Source organism: Sinocyclocheilus anshuiensis, unplaced genomic scaffold, assembly GCF_001515605.1.
Source record: "Sinocyclocheilus anshuiensis isolate Anshui unplaced genomic scaffold, SAMN03320099.WGS_v1.1 scaffold3352, whole genome shotgun sequence".
Classification (NCBI taxonomy): domain Eukaryota; kingdom Metazoa; phylum Chordata; class Actinopteri; order Cypriniformes; family Cyprinidae; genus Sinocyclocheilus; species Sinocyclocheilus anshuiensis.
The window spans coordinates 39,327-59,508 of NW_015548443.1; the positions used below are offsets into that span (position 1 = coordinate 39,327).

The 20,182-nt window shown below is 36.4% G+C and overlaps 1 protein-coding gene across 2 annotated transcripts; it reads right to left on the reverse strand.

Annotated features, from left to right (window-relative positions):
* Positions 1-4,483: 4,483 nt before the first annotated feature.
* Positions 4,484-13,937, reverse strand: LOC107656772 (serine-rich adhesin for platelets-like). 2 transcript variants are annotated; one of them, XM_016444712.1, is made up of 4 exons: positions 13,798-13,937; positions 9,775-9,831; positions 6,899-8,967; positions 4,484-6,254 (listed from the first exon to the last, which is right to left on the reverse strand). In XM_016444712.1, the coding sequence occupies exons 2-4, from the start codon at positions 9,806-9,808 to the stop codon at positions 5,763-5,765; spliced, it is 2,595 nt and encodes an 864-aa protein (XP_016300198.1). In that variant the 5' UTR covers positions 9,809-9,831; positions 13,798-13,937; the 3' UTR covers positions 4,484-5,762. The 2 variants fall into 2 exon arrangements, with proteins under 2 accessions (XP_016300198.1, XP_016300199.1); XM_016444713.1 differs by lacking the exon at positions 6,899-8,967.
* Between the last annotated feature and the right edge of the window lie 6,245 nt (positions 13,938-20,182).

A 20,182-nucleotide genomic window follows, 5' to 3' on the forward strand; every position in this document is an offset into this window, starting at 1 on the left:
GCAGACACAGTCTGTCAGTTTAAATCTAGATTAAAGACCCATCTCTTTGACCTGGCTTACACATAACACACTAACACATTTCTAATATTCAAATCCGGTAAAGGATTGTCAGGCTGCATTAATTAGGTCAACCGGAACCGAGAACACTTCCCATAACACCCGATGTACTTGCTACATCGTTAGAAGAATGGCATCTACACTAATATTAGTCTGTTTCTCTCTTATTCCGAGGTCACCGTAGCCACCAAATCCAGTCTGTATCCAGATCAGATGGTCACTGCAGTCACCCGGATCCAGTACGTATCCAGCCCAGATGGCTGCAGTCACCCGGATCTAGTACGTATCCAGATCAGAAGGTGGATCAGCACCTTAAGATGACCTCGACTGCCCTGAAATGTCAGCGGAGACCAGAACATCTAGATGTTTCGAGAATAAATAATTTTGAAAATACTGGTATGATACAAGTGCATGAATTTGTGTGTCTAACTGGCTGAGAAGCGTGTTGTTGTTGTTGTAGTACAGGTTTTCGTGATAATATGTAATGTTATCAGATTATCTTGTCTATGAGTTTTTCCCCCAGAAGTTTCTGATGTCACATACTGTAGCTATTTTTCATTCTTCTGAGTTGCTTTACAGGTTTCATAAGCATTGAAATACTTTCACTCATTAAAGACTGTTCCAGAGTCAGCCAGCATAAAAAAATCCTTTAACATTTTCCAATGCATTGCTTATGGTCTGCACATGATAGTGTTTATTTTAAATATGCATAGTAATTGTTTAATCTAAGTGAAGTAGCGAGTTATGATCTGAGAATGGCTTATTTTAAGGTCATCATTTTAATAAAAATGAAATTCAATTGAAATTAAACTGTTGCTTGTTTTATCCCTTTTCTGAAGAATCAATTATAGCATAGCATTTCAGCATACTTTAGACTTTGAAAACCTACTGTATTTGCGTATTTTAAATACATGTCCTTACTAAATGGAAGAGTTGTGGTAATAAATATTCCATTAACCAAAATTTTAAAAACAACATAATTCTACAGTGATGGGCTCTGAAGTAAACACATTAAGGTACATACAGATCCAGAACTGATATGAAATCCATTGTAGCTTAGATCTAGTTAGAATTTTCAGAATAGGATTATATAAAATATTACTTTCATTACTACTCATTAAGTAGCATCATTAGCTTCATTTGAGTCCTTGACTTGAGCTGAAGGCAAGATTCAGACCCGTCTGAATCAGTTATCTTGGCATGAGTCATTACGGTCAGTTAAACCGTTGAACTAGAAGCGACACTGCAACCAGGAACGAAGCGGTCAACACACTGATCCTGCTGCTGACTTCACCTGATGAATATGCTGCATTACAAAGAGAAGAAAACAGACAGAAATTATAATTTGCTGACCTTTTGGGATTTTGCCTATAGCTCAAGTAATATAACGGAGTACAGCTGCAACACTTCAAGTTTGAACTCTTAAAATCTACATGCACGTTCGCATCTAGCGTTCTCTCTCTGCATGTTCTATTTGGAAAAAAAAGTAGCCACAAATGTTACACTACATCTGGATTGTCATCACAGTGAATCACTCACCTGTTCCATTTATTATAATTGAAGAAGTGAAGATCTGGAAGGGTAGCGTGTTGTTTCTGGCTGCTCGAACTACAGTGTTCACTATCTGGGTGCTATTGGGTAGAACGGCGTCCGCTCCGAATACAACATCCATGCTGTTTTGGAGCGAGGGCACACTCCTTAATTTTACACCGGCATCACGGGAGAGAGTTTGGAATCAAGATTCATTCATGAAAACTGACAAAAACTGTATAGGTTGTGTTTGGGCTTGTTGGAGTCTGTGTTGTGGTTGTAAGTTGAACTGTTGTATGTGGGGTTAAAGTTGCAATTGTAGGAGAGTTGTAACCAGGGTTGTAGATTGAGCTGTACTTATTGTAGGTAGGGATGTTGTTGCTGTCTGTGTTGTGGTGCTTTGTTAGGATGTAGTTGATTGTTCTGTTGTAGATGTTAAAACAGTTGTGGTTGTTGGTTCAGCCGTAGATGTTAAAACAGTTGTGGTTGTTGGTTCAGCCGTAGATGTTAAAACAGTTGTGGTTGTTGGTTCAGCCGTAGATGTTAAAACAGTTGTGGTTGTTGGTTCAGCCGTAGATGTTAAAACAGTTGTGGTTGTTGGTTCAGCCGTAGATGTAAATTGTGTTGTTGTTTCTGTAGGAGGGGCTGTAGTTGTAAGCTGAGCTGTAGTTGTAGGTGAGTTTGTTGATTCAGTTGTTGGTGTCGTTTCAGTAGAACAGGCAGTAGTTGTAAGTGTATTTGCAGTTGTAGATTCAGCTGGCGTTATTGATGCTGGTGTTGTTGATCCTAGTGTGTTTCATGTTAGTGTTGTTAATTCTGATATCGATTCTGTTGTTGATGCTGATGTTGTTTAGGCAGTGGGGCTACAAAACACTGTTGCTAAAAAAATCAAAGTAACATTCATTTTAGAGCAATTTTCACATGTAAGTAATAAGAGAAATAAAGAATTTGGATGATCAGGAATTTACAGACCTAAACTTAAAACTGCAATTATCAGTGTTTTTCTACTCATCTTGGTAGCTGTCAAATAGACCACCTATAAACATATAATACATAACATTAGCAAATATGTAAGAAATGGCATCAGGTTTGGCATGTTAGTGGGGCAAAATTAATAATAAAAAGACCCTCTTTCCAGATTATTCTTTTCATAAAAGTTTTTTTTTTCCATACTGTATATCAAAGATGGTTTGTCATTTTTTGCACAGTCCACATTAATGAAGATAACAGTAGTTATCCTATAACAAAAACAGGGAAGAATTTCATTACCATTGGCAAGTTTAAGTTCAGTACGATGTTTTTTTTTTAATGTTTTTAAATGTATCTTATGCTCATAAAGACAGCATTTATTTAAAAACACAATAAAACAATATTATTGTGATATTATTATAATTTAAAACAGCTGTTTTCTGTGTGAATATATGTTAAACTGTAATGTATTTCTGTGATGCGCAGCTGCATTTTCAGCATCATTACTCCAGTCTTCAGTGTCACATGATCTTCAGAAATCATTCTAATATGCTGATTTACTGCTCGATAAACATTTCTGATTATTAGCAATGTTGAAAACAGTTGTGCTGCACAATATTTTAGTGGAAATAGTCACGTTTCATAAATTGAATGCATCCTTACTGAATAAAAGTATTAATTTCTTTAAAAATATAAATCAATTTCATTAGAAATTGCATTTTTCCAACATCAGGGGTTTATATGTGATCATAAAACTCCATATTCAATAAAATTAAATATGCTCATATTTAAGTATACATCTTAAGATGTAAAATATTCTTAGACTTCATCATGCTTTTGTTGTGGTTCATAGCTATTAATTTTTCATTTATTATTGTACCCTATTGCATTTATATATTTTATCTTTAACGTCTGAGGAAATTTACAAAGATCACTCCAACTGCATCTTGAACTTTAAACAATTTTAAGATATTTTTACTTAATCACTTATTCTTGCTGTTGAAGTGTCAGCCGTTTATTACAATGTGTTTGGAGTATAAGGTCTGCTTTTGTTTAATCCTTATATAATACATTTATTTGTATATTTATTTATACAATTGTTTCAAAGCAGTTCTACAGAAGACAGTCATTATTCAGCACATTTTAGTTTAGTGTTATAATGCTTAGTTAAATCATAAATTATTACAAATAATCTCAATTAAGAAAAAAGACGGTAACACTTTATTGTAAGGTGTCCTTGTTACACATGTTACATGTACTTACTATTATAATAACAATAAATTCTGCAAAATTACATGCAAGTAACCCCAAGCCAAACCTTAATCCTAACCCTAACCATATAGTAAGTACATGTAGTTTTTGTATAATTACACTGTAACAAGGACACCTTCAAATAAAGTGTAACAAAAAGATTCTAGATGGTATAAAAAACAAACATATAAAGCATCTTAAAACACAGTGTACCAAAGTGCTGTACAATTACATAAAACACAATAAAATACAAAGAGAGAGAAAATAAAAATACAGCAAGAGCAAAATAAAATACAATAAAATAAACGGACCCACTTTATATTAAGTGGCCATAACAACTATGTACTTACATTTAAATTAATAATTTGGTACAATGCACTTATTGTGTACATACATGTTTTTACATTGCACTTATATTTTAAAAATACCTGCATGTAATTACATCTGTAATTAATTTCTGTAATTACATTTATAATTACACAGTTGACCCATCCTTTACACCTTAACCCACCCTTAAACCTACCCATACCACCAAACCTGTCCCTAACCTACCCGTATCCCACCTCAATAGCAGCAAAAGTGTTTTGCAATACAATATGAACACAGTAAGTACATTGTACTTATTTTTTGATGTAAGTACATAGTAGTTAAGGCCACTTAGTATAAAGTGGGGCCAAATAAACTAATATAAATGGTTATGAGTATAAATCAGAAAGTATGGCTATAGTAATACTTAAACAAGTCAAAATCACCCAATCCATTTTATACCCAAGTGCAATTTCTTACACAAAGGTGAAGTTGCAAGTCCCTTGATAAAAGCATGTAAACTCATGCTGTCCTGAAAGTGCATGTTTTTATTAGCTCTGTTTGGAGTCACGACACAACGCATAGCTGTCACTCAAGTGGTGTTGCATTGTTAATGCATTCAATTTTTAACCAAACTAGATATACATATGCAACAATACATTCCTCCCTAAACATGCAGTCTTAAGAAATATTCAGCAGATGATTTTATAGCAATTTGTCGTAGGAGCCAACAATATTCATAAAACACAATTTCAAAATGAAAGTACACAATGAGTATGTAAGCGACAAAAGAGCTGAAAAAGTACAAAGAGCAAAAGGTTTTGCATGTTATTGTTTATATGCATGTATGATTTTCGTTGAGTGTAAACATTGCATAATTTAAACCTGTAACACTACAGCGAATAGAATACAAACTAACATATAAAACCTGTTGGAGCCATTTCTTTTTCTATTTTCATATTTTGGACTGAATGGACTGATTTACTAATTTGAATATAATTAAGTTTATGTTTGATCATTATTATTTGTGTTTGAGTATTTGGATTGAATGTTATGAAATTTTCAATTGAGACTCTTATTACATTATTGCAATTGTGTATTTAGTGTAGGTAAGGAAGTAGGTGGGGTGAGTAGGGGGAAGCGGATGCGATTTTCAGACCGTGTGTTCATGTGGCTGTGTGTGCTAATGTTTAGCGGTGAAGATATGGTTCAACTGTTGATCTTATGGATTGTTGTTTTGCGAAAATAAATGATTAAGAAGCTATGCTACAGACTCACGCGTCAATTGTTTGCCCCTACCTGGATTGTTGAAATGAAAGTTAGTCTTCATAAAACATTACACCTGTTCTTCCATCTCATTTGTTTTGGTTTCAATCTTTTTTTTTGTTTGTTGGCTTGTTTTAAAGCATGTAGTCATACAGTATGATCTGCTTGACGTTGAAATAATTGACATTGCCTTCCTGTCTGTTAAGTAACCACAAAAACATTTCGGCTTCTACATTCCTTATATTCCCAATCTCTCTCCATTAAGATGCATTTAGCTGGAAGTTTCTCTTATTGACTCTTTCACAATTGTCACGTACACAAGGAGCCAAATATATGCTCTCTGAATCACACACTTTGCTTTTAAGTCATTTTATGTGACCGTTTCATGGTCTTAAAACTGTGTTCATGACTGTGACTTGATTAACCAGTGGGTGATTGAAGGTGATTGTTTTAAACACAGGTACTTTGGGAATGTTGAAGACAAAAACAATGGTGCTTTTCACTGAGTTTGCAGAATCATCTGCGTTTCCGTCTCTGCTGGTGTTGCTTGATAATGGTGGGTTTGTTAGACCTGCTGGTGTTGAAGATATGCTGTTTGACCAAGTGTCTGTGATTGTAGTGCCTTCTGAATCAGACCTCTTTAGCGCTGTTTGAATTGATATGCCCACAGTTGAGCCTTTGTGTTCCTCGGCTAATGGAGTGGTGACAGGTTTAGGGTCATTGCTTGTGGCAGTGAGAGGAGATGCTGGAGAAAATGGGTTTAAGGAGGCGTTTGTGTTCGTTTTCAGATTTTCTTGAGTGGTCAGATACATTGAGGGCGTGTTCATAGATGTGGGCTTTGAATCAGGTGTCATTGCTTGTCTTGAAACTGTTCCCTGTAAAGAAAAGACAAAAGGAAAGTGGTTAAATGAGAGACCCACGCTGTAAAAAAAATAATTCGTTTTTACAGTAGAAGGCTTTAAACAGTTATCACCTCTTAACTGGTTAACGATAAACTACCTTAGCACATACCATAGTGTGAAAAATTGTATATGATTTTATAATTTTATTATAAAATACTATCAATTTTATGGTTTTGGCCATCAAAAGGAATTAAAAATCATTAAAAGGACAGAAGTCCCTGCATAACTATGATAATATGATGATATTGATATGATATGATAATATTTTATTTGAATAGTTTTGTTTCTTTTACATTTTTGTTATAAATAAACTGACTTTAACTACTTGAGCTACTTGAACTAGAAAAATGTGTTTAAATATTGACTGGTTTTCTTCTATTAAGAGAATTAAGAGATTTAAATGTTCAGGTTTGGTCTACGAAGTTATTTAACTGTTGGCTGTTAGGGTTAGGTTAACGAAAGAGTTAATGATGAATTAATAAAAATATGGTTGGTTGTCGCAGGTGAAATTCTGGAAAAGTCTGATGCACAGTCAAATGCACGAGCATTCAGAAGTACAGTATGACTAGTGGTTTGTTTGTGCTATGTGTACATGTTGTGTAGAATATGCTGCTAACCGGCGTTAGCGTTGTTGTAGATGTTGATGCTGTGAAAGCAGTTACAGGTGTTTGCGAGTGCTCTGGGTTGGGGATTTTAGGTGTAGCTGTAACTTGCGTCGCTATGACAGGGCTCGAGGTCTCAACAAGTGTTGTTGAGTCTGAGGAAGTAACCAGACTTGGATTTAGAGTTGCGTCAGTTGTTGCGGACTGAGATGATTGCGATTCCATCACAGGTGTCAGAGTTTCTTGACCGTCAGTTAGCAGACTTTCTGATTGAGATGTTGTTTCATTTAAGGTTATCAGTGTGCTATTGAAGTCATCTGTCAATGTAAACTCATTCCATGTTGTGTTATCAGAAGAGGACCAAAACACATCAGTTAAATGTTCGGTGTTATTTTCTGTGGCTGATGCAGTGTCGTCGACGGCTGAAATTGCATTTGTAGTCGATTCCACAGGTGTTTTGATAGTCGATGCTATTTCAGTATCAGTTGTGTCATCCTGTGGGTCAGTTGTTAATGATTCCTCCGTCGGCTCTGTTGCACTTTGGGAAGTTTGCTTTGTATTTGTAGCTGACGTTGAGGTTGTAAATGATGGCTCTGCCGTGATGGACGTAGAATCCAAATCATCTGATGTGATGGAGGCTTGAGTGTGGTCTGGTGACTGTTGTGATGTGTTCGCAGTGGAGTGTGATGTTCCAGAAGATGCGTCAGAGGACAGAAATGAAGATCCTGCAGTCATTGTCCTTGTGGATTCAGAAAATGCCGTCTGATCTGTGACACTTCTGCTGGAGGAAGTTGAGGTTGTAACAGAAGGCTCTGTAATCTTTGCATTAGTTGGTGTGATTTGCGACGATGTAGACTGAAGTAGTGCAGAGGCAGCAGCAATTGTTTGAGACATCTGTGTTTGCAGGTGGCTGAAAGACGTAGTATCTAATTCATTTGTAGATTGGTAGATTGATGGTGAGTCAGAAGTGTCACTGAGAGAAGTGTTCTTCAGTTGTGTAGTGGCTTGAATGGCGGAGTAAGACTCGGTTGTGCTTCTCGTTGCGAAGTGATTTGGTTCTGAGCTGGTTGTGAAGATGGATGAACTCGAGTCTGGAGTTGGTGTAGGGGCAATCGTTGTTGCTGTCGATTCATTTGATGTGATGGAGACTTGAGTATGGTCTGATGACTCAAGCTGTTGTGTTGTCGTCGTAGCGGAGCGTGATGTTCCAGAGGACGCAACAGGGGATGGAAATGAAGAGCCTGTAGTTGTTGTTGTATGTGCAATCATTGTTGTTGTTGATTCAGAAAATTCCGTCTGTTTTATGACACTTCTTTCAATTGTTGGCTCAGGTTTTTGGGTACCATTTAATGCTCCAGCAGTCCAAGAAATAGATATATTGCTGTTTGAGGTTTGCTCTGCATCATTCTGTGTATTGGAAACAGTGGTGGTAATTGAATCATTGTTTGCATGACTCGGAGTCAATGTCATTGATGTGTCCGTGCTAGTTGTTGTAGTGCTTTCTGTTGAGCTGATCCCATGTGAAGTGGCATTGGTTAAGGGCTCCATTGTTTGAGTTGCAGTGCTTTGGTAGTTTATTGGTGAGACAGAAGTGTTCATTGGTTGTGTAGTGGCTTGAATGGTGGAGTAAGTCTCGGTTGTACTTCTGATAGTGAGGTGGTTTGGTTCTGAGCTTGTTGTGAAGATGGATGAACTCGAGTCGGGAGTTGTTGTAGGGGAGATCGCTGTAATTGTTGATTCAGAAAATGCCGTCTGCTCTCTGTTGGTTGAGGTTTCAGTTGTTGGCTCAGGTTTTTGGGTACCAGTTAATGTTCCAGTGGTCCAAGAATTGGATATGTGTGAGGTTTGGTCGGGTTCATTTTCATCCTCATGACTCGGAGTCAGTGTAGGTGTCTCGGATGTCGTTGATGTGTCCATGCTAGTTGTTTTAGCGCTTCCTGAAGAACTGCTCCCATTGGTTAAGGGCTCCATTGTTTGAGATGCAGTGCTTTGAGAAACAGTCATGTAAAGGTTTGGAGAAGAACTGGTAGTAAAATTAGAGTCGGTTTGGCAGCAGTCCGGAGGAAAGTAGGAGTTCAAGATTCCTGCAAATAAAAACAGCAAATACTTTGTGATAGACAGACGGTTTTTCTTTCTCTTGAAGGTACTGTGAGTATTGTAAGTGATAGAGTGAAAAACGTATTATCTGTTATTAAAATACAGTATGAAATTTACACTGCCCGAAAGTACCAGTGGAAATCTTGGACACGATTGACTGAATTTATGTTTCGATTTGATCTAAAAGCTTCTGCTTATTAGTTTTGTAAATTGTGGCGAAATGTCTTTACAACAGTGATTCCTTTTGTTCCTCTCTCGTAAATCGCTACGGATAAACGTGTCAACTAAATGCGTAAATGTAAAATTGTTGTTACTGTTTTTATTTTAATGCATGCATTAGAGCAGATGAAGAAAGCTCAGTTTTGTCACATTTTGCTCATTAAATCATTCCCATACTTCCATTTGTGTAATTTCGTATTTTTCATTATTTAAAAAAAATGGTAACACTTTAGATTAGGGAGCACTATTGACTAGTTAGAATGCATATCGCTAGCGTATTGACTGTTTATTAGTACTTGTATTAATGCTTTGTTCTGCATGACCATATTCTAGATCTCTTAACCCTAACCTGTACACAAATACGACAACAACCACCTTACTATCAAGAAGCAGTCATTTAGGAGTTTATTGAGGGAAAACTTAATTAGTTAATAGTCAGTATGTGTTCTCTAATCTAAAGCGTTAACATTATTATCAAAACTGGCATATGGATTGGAATATTGTAGAGTCCTTTTGACCAGCGGGTGTGTAAGCGCGTCGTCCTCCTGCGTCATCACGTCTCGATCACAACTCACCCCAGAAGAGCAGGAATGCTGCATTACGCCACATGGTATCCTGCAAGCTCACCGAATCTGAAAAGCAAATATTTCACCATGTCAGCAGGTGTTTTGTCATATTTTGGTTCTAATCGCTCCACAGGTTCAGGTGCTGACATCTCTGCATGCGTTTAATCTTGTTTGTAAAACTAGAGTCTCATTCTGCCCTAGGGCTGGAATTTGGCCTGCTGATAGCGTCGTTCATTTGCACACGCTGATGTTTTTGCAAGTAAAGCAGTTATGCAAATCAGATTAATCTTTTGATTAGGGCTGGACAAGTTAACGCGTTATCATCGCGTATTAACATATTAATTGATTAACGCCGACAATTATTGTATCGCACATTAACGCAGTTTTTTATTATTATGAAAGTCCGTTGCTCACTGGCTCTGAATACACATACAGACAAACCATGGGTCACAGGAGGGTGGGATGTTGATCAGTACTGGCTTGGCATGGGCGTCATCACGCGTCTCAACCAATGACAGCATTTGGGGAGGGCCTAAGACTGCAGCAGCACTCACATGAAGCGCTCACGATTCAATTATTTAGGCTAAGCATCAACATTCACAAACCACTGTTCACTGTTATTTTTAACAGAAAAGAATGCAATGTGCTCGTAATCAGGACTTCATAAGTGGGAAATAGGGAGTTTCCGATAGCTTGTGAAGACAGCAGAGAAGCGCTCTCGGTCAGCACAGTGCAGTGCATCGTTTTGTTAACTTTGTGGTTTATTATTTTGAGTCGTTTGGGGCGCGGTAACTGGCCATCGGGAGCACCGGGAGAATTCCTGGTGGCCTGGCGGCTGATTTGGCCCGCTGCCCTGTTTTTTTTTTGTTATTATTAATATTTTATATTTATGCCTTCTCAATGTACCAAAGCGATAATTTCCTATTTTTTCATTCGATAATCAATCATAAATCAGTTAGTCTTGACTGGCAGAGCTGTGCTAATCAGCTCACGTGTGTTCCGCGCCTCAGTCAAACGGTTCCGAACAGAACCGATGCGCGGGACTCGATGAAAGACGAGAAAGCGGTCAGAAGAAGCTGTGAAATGCAGCAACATCACTGACCTGTTCAGGGCTTCAAGTGCAGGTCAGCTTCATCTGTAAATACGCTAGATAGTTTTGTCTTTATTAACCTAGTTGAGTATTAAACTGCTAGTATCTGTTAGGCTATCAGTAGCACCCCATTATTATCATCATTCAGAATGCTGTGCTAAACGACATCAATGTCGATTGTAAAGCAGAGACAGATATTCACATGGACTTATTGTACAGGGAGGGACGGAGCTAGAGACAGCAACACAGACATAATATGAGTCACAGCCTAATAATTCAATAGTGTGTTCAGTATTAGAATGCTTCAACAAATATATTGTACTAATTTTGACATTTAGGCACTTTAGAAATTGTGTTTCAATACACTAACAGTCAAAAGGTTTTGATCAGTACGATTTTTAATGTTTTTGTTTTTTAAAAGAAGTCTCTTCTGCTCACCACGCCTGCATTTATTTGATCCAAAATACAGCAAAAACAGAAATATTGTGAAATATTATTATAATGTAAAACAGCTGTTTTCTATGTGAATATCTGTTAAACTGTAATGTATTTCTGTGATGCGCAGCTGTATTTTCAGCATCATTACTCCAGTCTTCAGTGTCACATGACCTTCAGAAATCATTCTAATATGCTGATTTGCTGCTCAACAAACATTTCTGATTATTATTATTATTATTATTATTATGTTTAAAACAGCTGAGTGTTTTTTCAGGTTTCTTTGATGAATAGAAAGTTCAGAAGAACAGCATTTACCTGAAATAGAAGTCTTTTGTAACATTATAAATGTCTTTATCATCACTTTTGATCAATTTAAAGCATCTTTGCTGAATAAAAGTATTAATTCAAAAAATTGTTTACTACGGTACTTTTGAACGGCAGTATATCAGATGTTTTTTGTTTTTTACTTATGATGAGCAAATAAGTATAAAATATTACATTATTTCCACATATTATTGCCACATATAGTGGAGATTGCAAGTAATGATCAGACAAAGAGTCATTTTATCTTTTATATAACACATTTTTATACTTCTGGGAGAACATGTAAAGTATTAAAAGTAAATAAGGTCTGAGTTCACAACCAAAGTGCACATTAATCACCATAATGGTGACAAACTATTTACAGTGTTATGCCCTAGCTTGATGTTTTACAGTAATTTGTTGTGTTAATCACATAAAAGGACTGATCTGAACTGATATCACTTAAAAAAAAATGTAAAAAAAAATATTGCTGATAAATCTTGTATTTTTGACTAGTGCTTGGCATTTGACATTTCTTGAATTGTCTGTTTCTGTAGGGAATGGTATCTCAATGGAAACTACTTGGTGGTGCTTGTGTCTCTCTCTGTCATCCTGCCTTTGGCTCTAATGAAGCAGTTGGGTGAGTCGATCATTTCTACTTCAGTCATCTCATTTCATGAAAGTGGGTTTCTGTGTACGTTTGACCCAGTTGAATGGACCGTTCATATTACAGAGCATCGGTTCAAGCACTTTAAAAGCACATTCTGTCCTCATATCAAGCAATAAGCTAAACCAATTCAGCACACCTGTTTATCTGACAGCAACAGTCCGTTTTAACCGCACACACTTCTGTTTTTGTTGTTTTGACGTGTTTATAGTAATTGAATCAAGTTGACCTTGTCAGTATTTGTGTCTGGTAAGCTCTGTCAGCACAGATCAGCTCCTGAGATGAGTGATAACTCACTGCGCTTTTCTTAGCACATGCATTTATAGTTGCAGGGATTCAGGCTTGAATGCATGTATGCGGCGGCATGTCGATTGACAATGTCTTTATCATCACTTTTGATCAATTTAAAGCATCTTTGCTACATAAAAGTATGAATTTCTATAATCCCAATGACTCCAAACTTTTGGTATATTGCATGTATAATGTCACAAAAGCTTTTTATTTCAGATAAATGCTGGTCTTTGGATCTTTCTATTCATCAAAAAATCCTGATGTACTCAACTGTTTTAAATATTGATAATAATTTTTAATAAATTTACCTTGACACAGACTTGGACAGAAAAGGCAAAAATATAATGTAGGGCTGTACAATTAATCACATCACGCTGGACTGGAGTCTGTGAATATTAAAGCACAAAAGACTGCTTTTTAAACCATTAGGTTTAACCTGTAAAACTCATGGCAGAAATATAACTAGTGTACAATAGTATGTACTTATCAAAGTAATAGTAACAATAATAATACATTTTAACATTATTTTTAAAGACTTTTACTTGATATTATGCAATTGTTTATCCAATTTAATTATTATAATTTAAATGATTTTCAAATTTAAACTGTAAGCCACTGTCAAAATAAAAAATAAAAACGAATTGTTACAGTTTAATTTGATTACTTTTTAAAAGATACATTTTTTAAGTTTTTTTGTGCATTCATTTGATTACCAATCAGAATCCAGATTTCTTTTTTCTAAATTGACAACAGAAAAAAACACATTTCACTATTTTAATAAATTAATAACGTTTTATTAAGTCAATTGATTAGACATGCGTTTTGGTTGTTTATTTAATCAAACCATTAAAAATGGAACAAAGCAGAAAAATTAAAATGCAAAAATCACAATTTGGGCAAAAAATGAAACTGATTTCACAGAGCCCTACCAAAATAAGCTCAAAGAGGACTTCATCAAGGTTAATGTATAAAATAAAGACATCTGGTTTTAGTTACACAACACCTTCATATTCAGCACAAACACAGAATATCCAGCTGACACTCACACTTTTACTGATAAAACAAGACACCGGTGTTATTATGTCGTACAATGTATTTTCCATCTCAAACACAAACGTGTAATTCTGTAATGAGATTATAGCAATATCAGTGTGAAATGACAGCAGTTAGCTTTAGCTTTAGCAATCAGGAAGAGGAAATAGAGCAGACAGAAATCACATTCTTCAAATACTCCTTTACTCACCCCATCAGATGAAAACCTGATCAAAGTGATGTGAATTATTCAGAGATCATGGAGTAAAGATGGTTTACCACAACAACAACAACAACAAAAGACATTTTTAAACCTTTTGGATTTCTAGAAATGAGCACAGCTTGTTTAGCGGTGAGAGAAACACGGCGATGAACCTGTCGGGTGACAATCTTCCTGTTTTGGAAAGCTAGTTTAGACGGTTCACAACAGCGCACAGCTTTCTGTTGTTTGCTTATTGCTTTGATGTGTACTGTATGATCTAAGATACATAAATACTTAATTATGCATCATTTAATTGCTATATTCAGTGCATAAAGTTAAAATGCACTATATCCTATATATATAAAATGCAGAAATGAAAAATATGGTGTTATATTATATATGTGCAATATAAATTGTACATTATATGAATGCATATTTATACGGTTTGCACATATCTTTGCTGCTTAATATTATGTTATGCATAAATGTTATGCTGTCTAGTTATTATTATCTCTTCAAATATCAATCACTGTATAAGTGATTACAAGTTGTAAATACAAAATTGTCGGAGTATGTTTTACAAGAAAATATGATAGCACTTAAAGCCTTTATATACAATATAATGCATCTCATAAGTATTTGTAATGCATTAATTATGCCTTGTAATGCACTTTATAATGTATAGTGTGATCTCATGAATAATTGTAACCAAGTTCATTAAGTATTATATTCATTGTTACATTAATTGTTAGAAAGTAAAATGTGAGAAACAAACATTTAAATATTATAATGCATTTTAACTTTGGTTACCGTTATTTATGAACAATATAATGCAAAACAACATGTATAATAAATACCTTTACACTGTAAAAAAATTCCGTAGCATTTACGGTAAAAAAACGGCAGCTTGCCGGAATTTTACCGTAAAAATATGGTAGCAACGTTTTCGGTTTTACGGTTTTAACTTAAATTTACAGTTAAATACCGTAATTTCATTAACTGATATAATGTTAATATACCAACCTATTGAAGTACTGAAATCTGTTTTGTATCTTTGTAATACACTGATAACCACCAAAAGCAGGAGGTGATGAGAAAGTCACATGATGAACCAACGCCCATCGCAAGCAGCTTTTAGATAATAACACATATAGAAGGTGCACAAACACTAAACACCATCACGGTAACACACGTGAAACTGAAATAATGCAATAAACATTCATTTAACAACATTAGGTGTGACACACAACCCTAATATACAAAACTGATAAGAAACAACATGTATAATAAATACCTTTATAACACATCATAAATAAAGGCTTTAAGTAAAATCTTGCTGAAAATACTCCGTTTTTCTACTTCTAAATTTCGTGTTTAATTCATTGTTACTTGCCATTTATTAGCAATTTCTGAGTGATTTTTTTTAAGTAAATCCTACACCGATTTTTCAGTGTATGTAAATGAAGACAGATCTTGTGTATGTAAACTTAGCCAATAAGTGCAAATACTTCAAGACGTCATTTGAATATTTCCGAAAGCTTTCATTTTCAGTCACTGCAGGGTGTGTTCAGGAAATCAGCATTCACACGATTCTCTCGTACTCCACACAGAAACGCAAACATTTCCTCATAGTGATAACTGGATCGAGATAAAGATCGTTCACTGCAGGAAAATAACCTGCGTTTGCACTCTGGTAAACCCTGGCATTGAGCTGTCTGGCTTTGCTCAGGGAAATTTATTGATAAAATCGGTTTTATTTACACCTGCTAAACACAATAAAAGTCATCCGAGGACATTCGCTGCTGCTGCTGCTGCTGTTGATGTCCAAACTAACTGAATAAATGTAACTTGTAACAAATGTAACAAATGTATTTGAAAGCCCATTCCCGTCACTGATCTAAAAATGTAAAAAAAAAAAGCAATTGTGAGTTTTCAACTCGTGAGTTAAATCGAAATTGTGCATCTTTATTTGCATCTTTTCTCTTGTAATTCTGAATTGTCTTCTCAGAATCGTGAGATATAAACTTGAAATCGCAAGTCATAAAGTCCAATCCTGAGGAAAAAAGTCCAAATTGAGATTTTAGATCTTGCAATTCTGACTATAACACGCAGTTATGACTTTATAACTTGCAATTGTGAGTTTATAGCAGTTCTGAGAAAGAAATAAAAAAGTCGCATTTTTATTATATATATATATTTGTTTATATATTATATTATATTATTATATTTTTTTAATTCAGTGGCGCAAACAAGCTTTCATAGATGTATGCCGTTTCTAAGCAGTCTGAATAAATGTATTTTAAAAGTATGATTATTTAAATCAAATCAAATAAATGCAAATAGTAAGTGTTTCATTGATGTATGACAAATATGCATCACATTAAGTTTATTAGTTTATGTTAAAAAACTGTGTAATCCAAAGGGTGGTAAATCTGACATGAAATTCATATGCATCAATCTTAAATGTATGCTTATATATATATTGAGGCTATGCTGGGTGCTGGAGCGGTCTGATGTTCCTGTTGGTTCAGTTTAATCTGCTGGTAAACAGGTGTGTGGTTTTGAACTCAGGTTTTTTACATGTGAAAGTTGAAGTGGCAATTATCTGCCATTCATGTTAACAAGTGTTGAAGAATTCCTGCAATCTAACCATCAATGCAAGCAGAACTACGCCCTTAAACATGCTACCAGTTCAAGCCAGCAACTCCTCCGAAGCATCCAGAATTACAGTGAATCCAAAAATATATATTCAGATCACAATAAACAGAAGAATTCGTCCAAAAATGAACATTTACTCCCTCCTCATGTCATTCCAAAACTTTTCTCTTTACTACTGAGCACAAAGACGTTTGGTGAATGTTGTCAGCAGTTTTGGTTACCTTTGGCTTTCATTCAAAAAAAGCACCTTTTCTTCTTTTTTGTTCCACAGAAGAAAGAGGTTTTGGAATGAACAAGGGTGTGTGCAGACGATGACAGAATAATCATTCAGAGTCACGAGTGGTTTGGAAACGGACGGATAGATTTATGCTTATAAATAATTTAGTGAAAATTTGAACATTTTTACTGAGAAATTGCTAGAGGTTTTCACAAATAATTACAAGCAACACATTTAATTAAACGTGAAAGTAGAAAGACTGAAATAGTGTTTTCTTGTAAAACATGCTTCAGTGATCTTTATTTACACCTGTGTGTGTGTGTGTGTGTGTGTGTGTGTGAGTGTGTGAGTGTGTGTGTGTGTGTGTGTGTGAGTGTGAGTGTGTGTGTGTGTGTGTGTGTGTGTGTGTGTGAACCCACAAAGACATTTCACATGCACATCATTTTTTCTGGTAGTGTAATGACAGCTTACTGTAGATCTCAAACACTTCACCTGAGGGTAAAAGACATTTCAAGCACCTGTAATTTGGCACACAGAGGGCAGAGAGTGAATAGACACTTAAGAGGTTCTTAAGATGAATCACCTTTCTTGACAAATATTTGCATATCAGTTTTGGAAACAAAGACTCTGTAAAGATGAGGAGTTTAGTTGTCCCAGTGTTTATTAGCAGCTTGAATCTGTCTGGACAATATGTCAAATATTTCTGGCTCTTTATTCTTCTATTAGTCTCCTTTCATGCAGAGGAGAACGGATAATAAAGCAGCTTGTCCTGAGCTCTGGAGGATAAGTGTGCTCACGGCTCACGCATTTAAAACAAAACGTAACAAAAGTGATTTGTGAAATTCTAGAGACAATTCTCGTTCTCTGAGGCTCGACACTTGACGTCATTGATGCTTTCCGAACAATAAGTGTTTTAAAATCTCCCTGTTGTATTGACAAGCATGCACGGCATTACGAGGACAACATTTGTGAAGATAAAAGCAAATTTTTTTGTCTGCGTTTTGTCTTTGTCTTATATTGTAAGTTTTAGTTGGCATAACATAAAGTTACTTAAGACTTGAATCTTTGTCCCAAAGTTACTCTGTGTCAAGCAGGTATTTTCCTTGTTTTTTGGTCAGTACATTGAATAAAAATAATAAAAAAAAAAAAAAACATTTTCCAAGTTGTAACTAAAACAAAGATTATGAAAGTATGTTTGACAAAAAAATTAAAAAATACTATTTCAGTCTATTTACTTCAAAATTTAATATTTAATACCATGTATTATTTCCAATTTCTTTGTAATAATTTGTGAAATTTACTAGCAATTTCTAAGTGAAAATTGTTGCTAAGTAAATCCTTCACCAAACTGTTTTAAGTGTAAGTGACAATCTTAAAATGTCAACATTGTTACCATGTAACAAAATTATTGTAACAATAATGGGTAACACTTTATTTTAAGGTGCTTTTGTTACACGTTACATATACTTACTATGCATAATTACATGCAAGTAACCCAAACCCTAAGCCTAACCATATAGTAAGTACATGTAGTTAATTAATATTACTCAGTACTTATATGTATAATTACACTGTAACAAGGACACCTTAAAATAAAGTGTAACCCAATAATGTTTTGTTACTGTAACAAAATCATTCAAGTATTTAGCACAGATATTAATGCAAATGCAATGGTTCTCCAGTAAACTATAACATTAAATCTCTTCTTGATATTAAACTGGTTTCACTGGGCGTGATTTATTTATTCAATCTCAGTAAGGAAATAAATAGATTCACCTCATTCCTCATTCCTGGTCACCACACCCTGCTGAGCCATTGGATGATGCACGTAAATGGTTCATGCTGCATGGGAAGCGTGTGTGTGCATGCGTGCGAGTGAGTGTGTGTGTTTGGTTGAGTGTGTGTGAGTGTGCGTGCGTGTGTGTGTGTGAGTGTGTCTGTGTGTGTGTGTGTGTGTCTGTGTGTCTGTGTGTGTGTGTGTGTGTCTGTGTGTCTGTGTGTGTGTGTGTGTGTCTGTGTGTCTGTGTGTGTGTGTGTGTGTCTGTGTGTCTGTGTGTGTGTGTGTGTGTCTGTGTGTCTGTGTGTGTGTGTGTGTGTCTGTGTGTCTGTGTGTGTGTGTGTGTGTCTGTGTGTCTGTGTGTGTGTGTGTGTGTCTGTGTGTCTGTGTGTGTGTGTGTGTGTCTGTGTGTCTGTGTGTGTGTGTGTGTGTCTGTGTGTCTGTGTGTGTGTGTGTGTGTCTGTGTGTCTGTGTGTGTGTGTGTGTGTCTGTGTGTCTGTGTGTGTGTGTGTGTGTCTGTGTGTCTGTGTGTGTGTGTGTGTGTCTGTGTGTCTGTGTGTGTGTGTGTGTGTCTGTGTGTCTGTGTGTGTGTGTGTGTGTCTGTGTGTCTGTGTGTGTGTGTGTGTGTCTGTGTGTCTGTGTGTGTGTGTGTGTGTCTGTGTGTCTGTGTGTGTGTGTGTGTGTCTGTGTGTCTGTGTGTGTGTGTGTGTGTCTGTGTGTCTGTGTGTGTGTGTGTGTGTCTGTGTGTCTGTGTGTGTGTGTGTGTGTCTGTGTGTCTGTGTGTGTGTGTGTGTGTCTGTGTGTCTGTGTGTGTGTGTGTGTGTCTGTGTGTCTGTGTGTGTGTGTGTGTGTCTGTGTGTCTGTGTGTGTGTGTGTGTGTCTGTGTGTCTGTGTGTGTGTGTGTGTGTCTGTGTGTCTGTGTGTGTGTGTGTGTGTCTGTGTGTCTGTGTGTGTGTGTGTGTGTCTGTGTGTCTGTGTGTGTGTGTGTGTGTCTGTGTGTCTGTGTGTGTGTGTGTGTGTCTGTGTGTCTGTGTGTGTGTGTGTGTGTCTGTGTGTCTGTGTGTGTGTGTGTGTGTCTGTGTGTCTGTGTGTGTGTGTGTGTGTCTGTGTGTCTGTGTGTGTGTGTGTGTGTCTGTGTGTCTGTGTGTGTGTGTGTGTGTCTGTGTGTCTGTGTGTGTGTGTGTGTGTCTGTGTGTCTGTGTGTGTGTGTGTGTGTCTGTGTGTCTGTGTGTGTGTGTGTGTGTCTGTGTGTCTGTGTGTGTGTGTGTGTGTCTGTGTGTCTGTGTGTGTGTGTGTGTGTCTGTGTGTCTGTGTGTGTGTGTGTGTGTCTGTGTGTCTGTGTGTGTGTGTGTGTGTCTGTGTGTCTGTGTGTGTGTGTGTGTGTCTGTGTGTCTGTGTGTGTGTGTGTGTGTCTGTGTGTCTGTGTGTGTGTGTGTGTGTCTGTGTGTCTGTGTGTGTGTGTGTGTGTCTGTGTGTCTGTGTGTGTGTGTGTGTGTCTGTGTGTCTGTGTGTGTGTGTGTGTGTCTGTGTGTCTGTGTGTGTGTGTGTGTGTCTGTGTGTCTGTGTGTGTGTGTGTGTGTGCATGCACAGGGAACATGTTTGTAGGTGTCTGGGTGTTTGTTTGTCAGGTCTGCTGTGCTAAAAATATAATTAATCTAACCCTCAATTGGCATGTAGTGAATGACTTCCGCCTCTCTCAGAGATGAATGTTATCAGAGTTGCTCATGTATGAGTCAAATGTA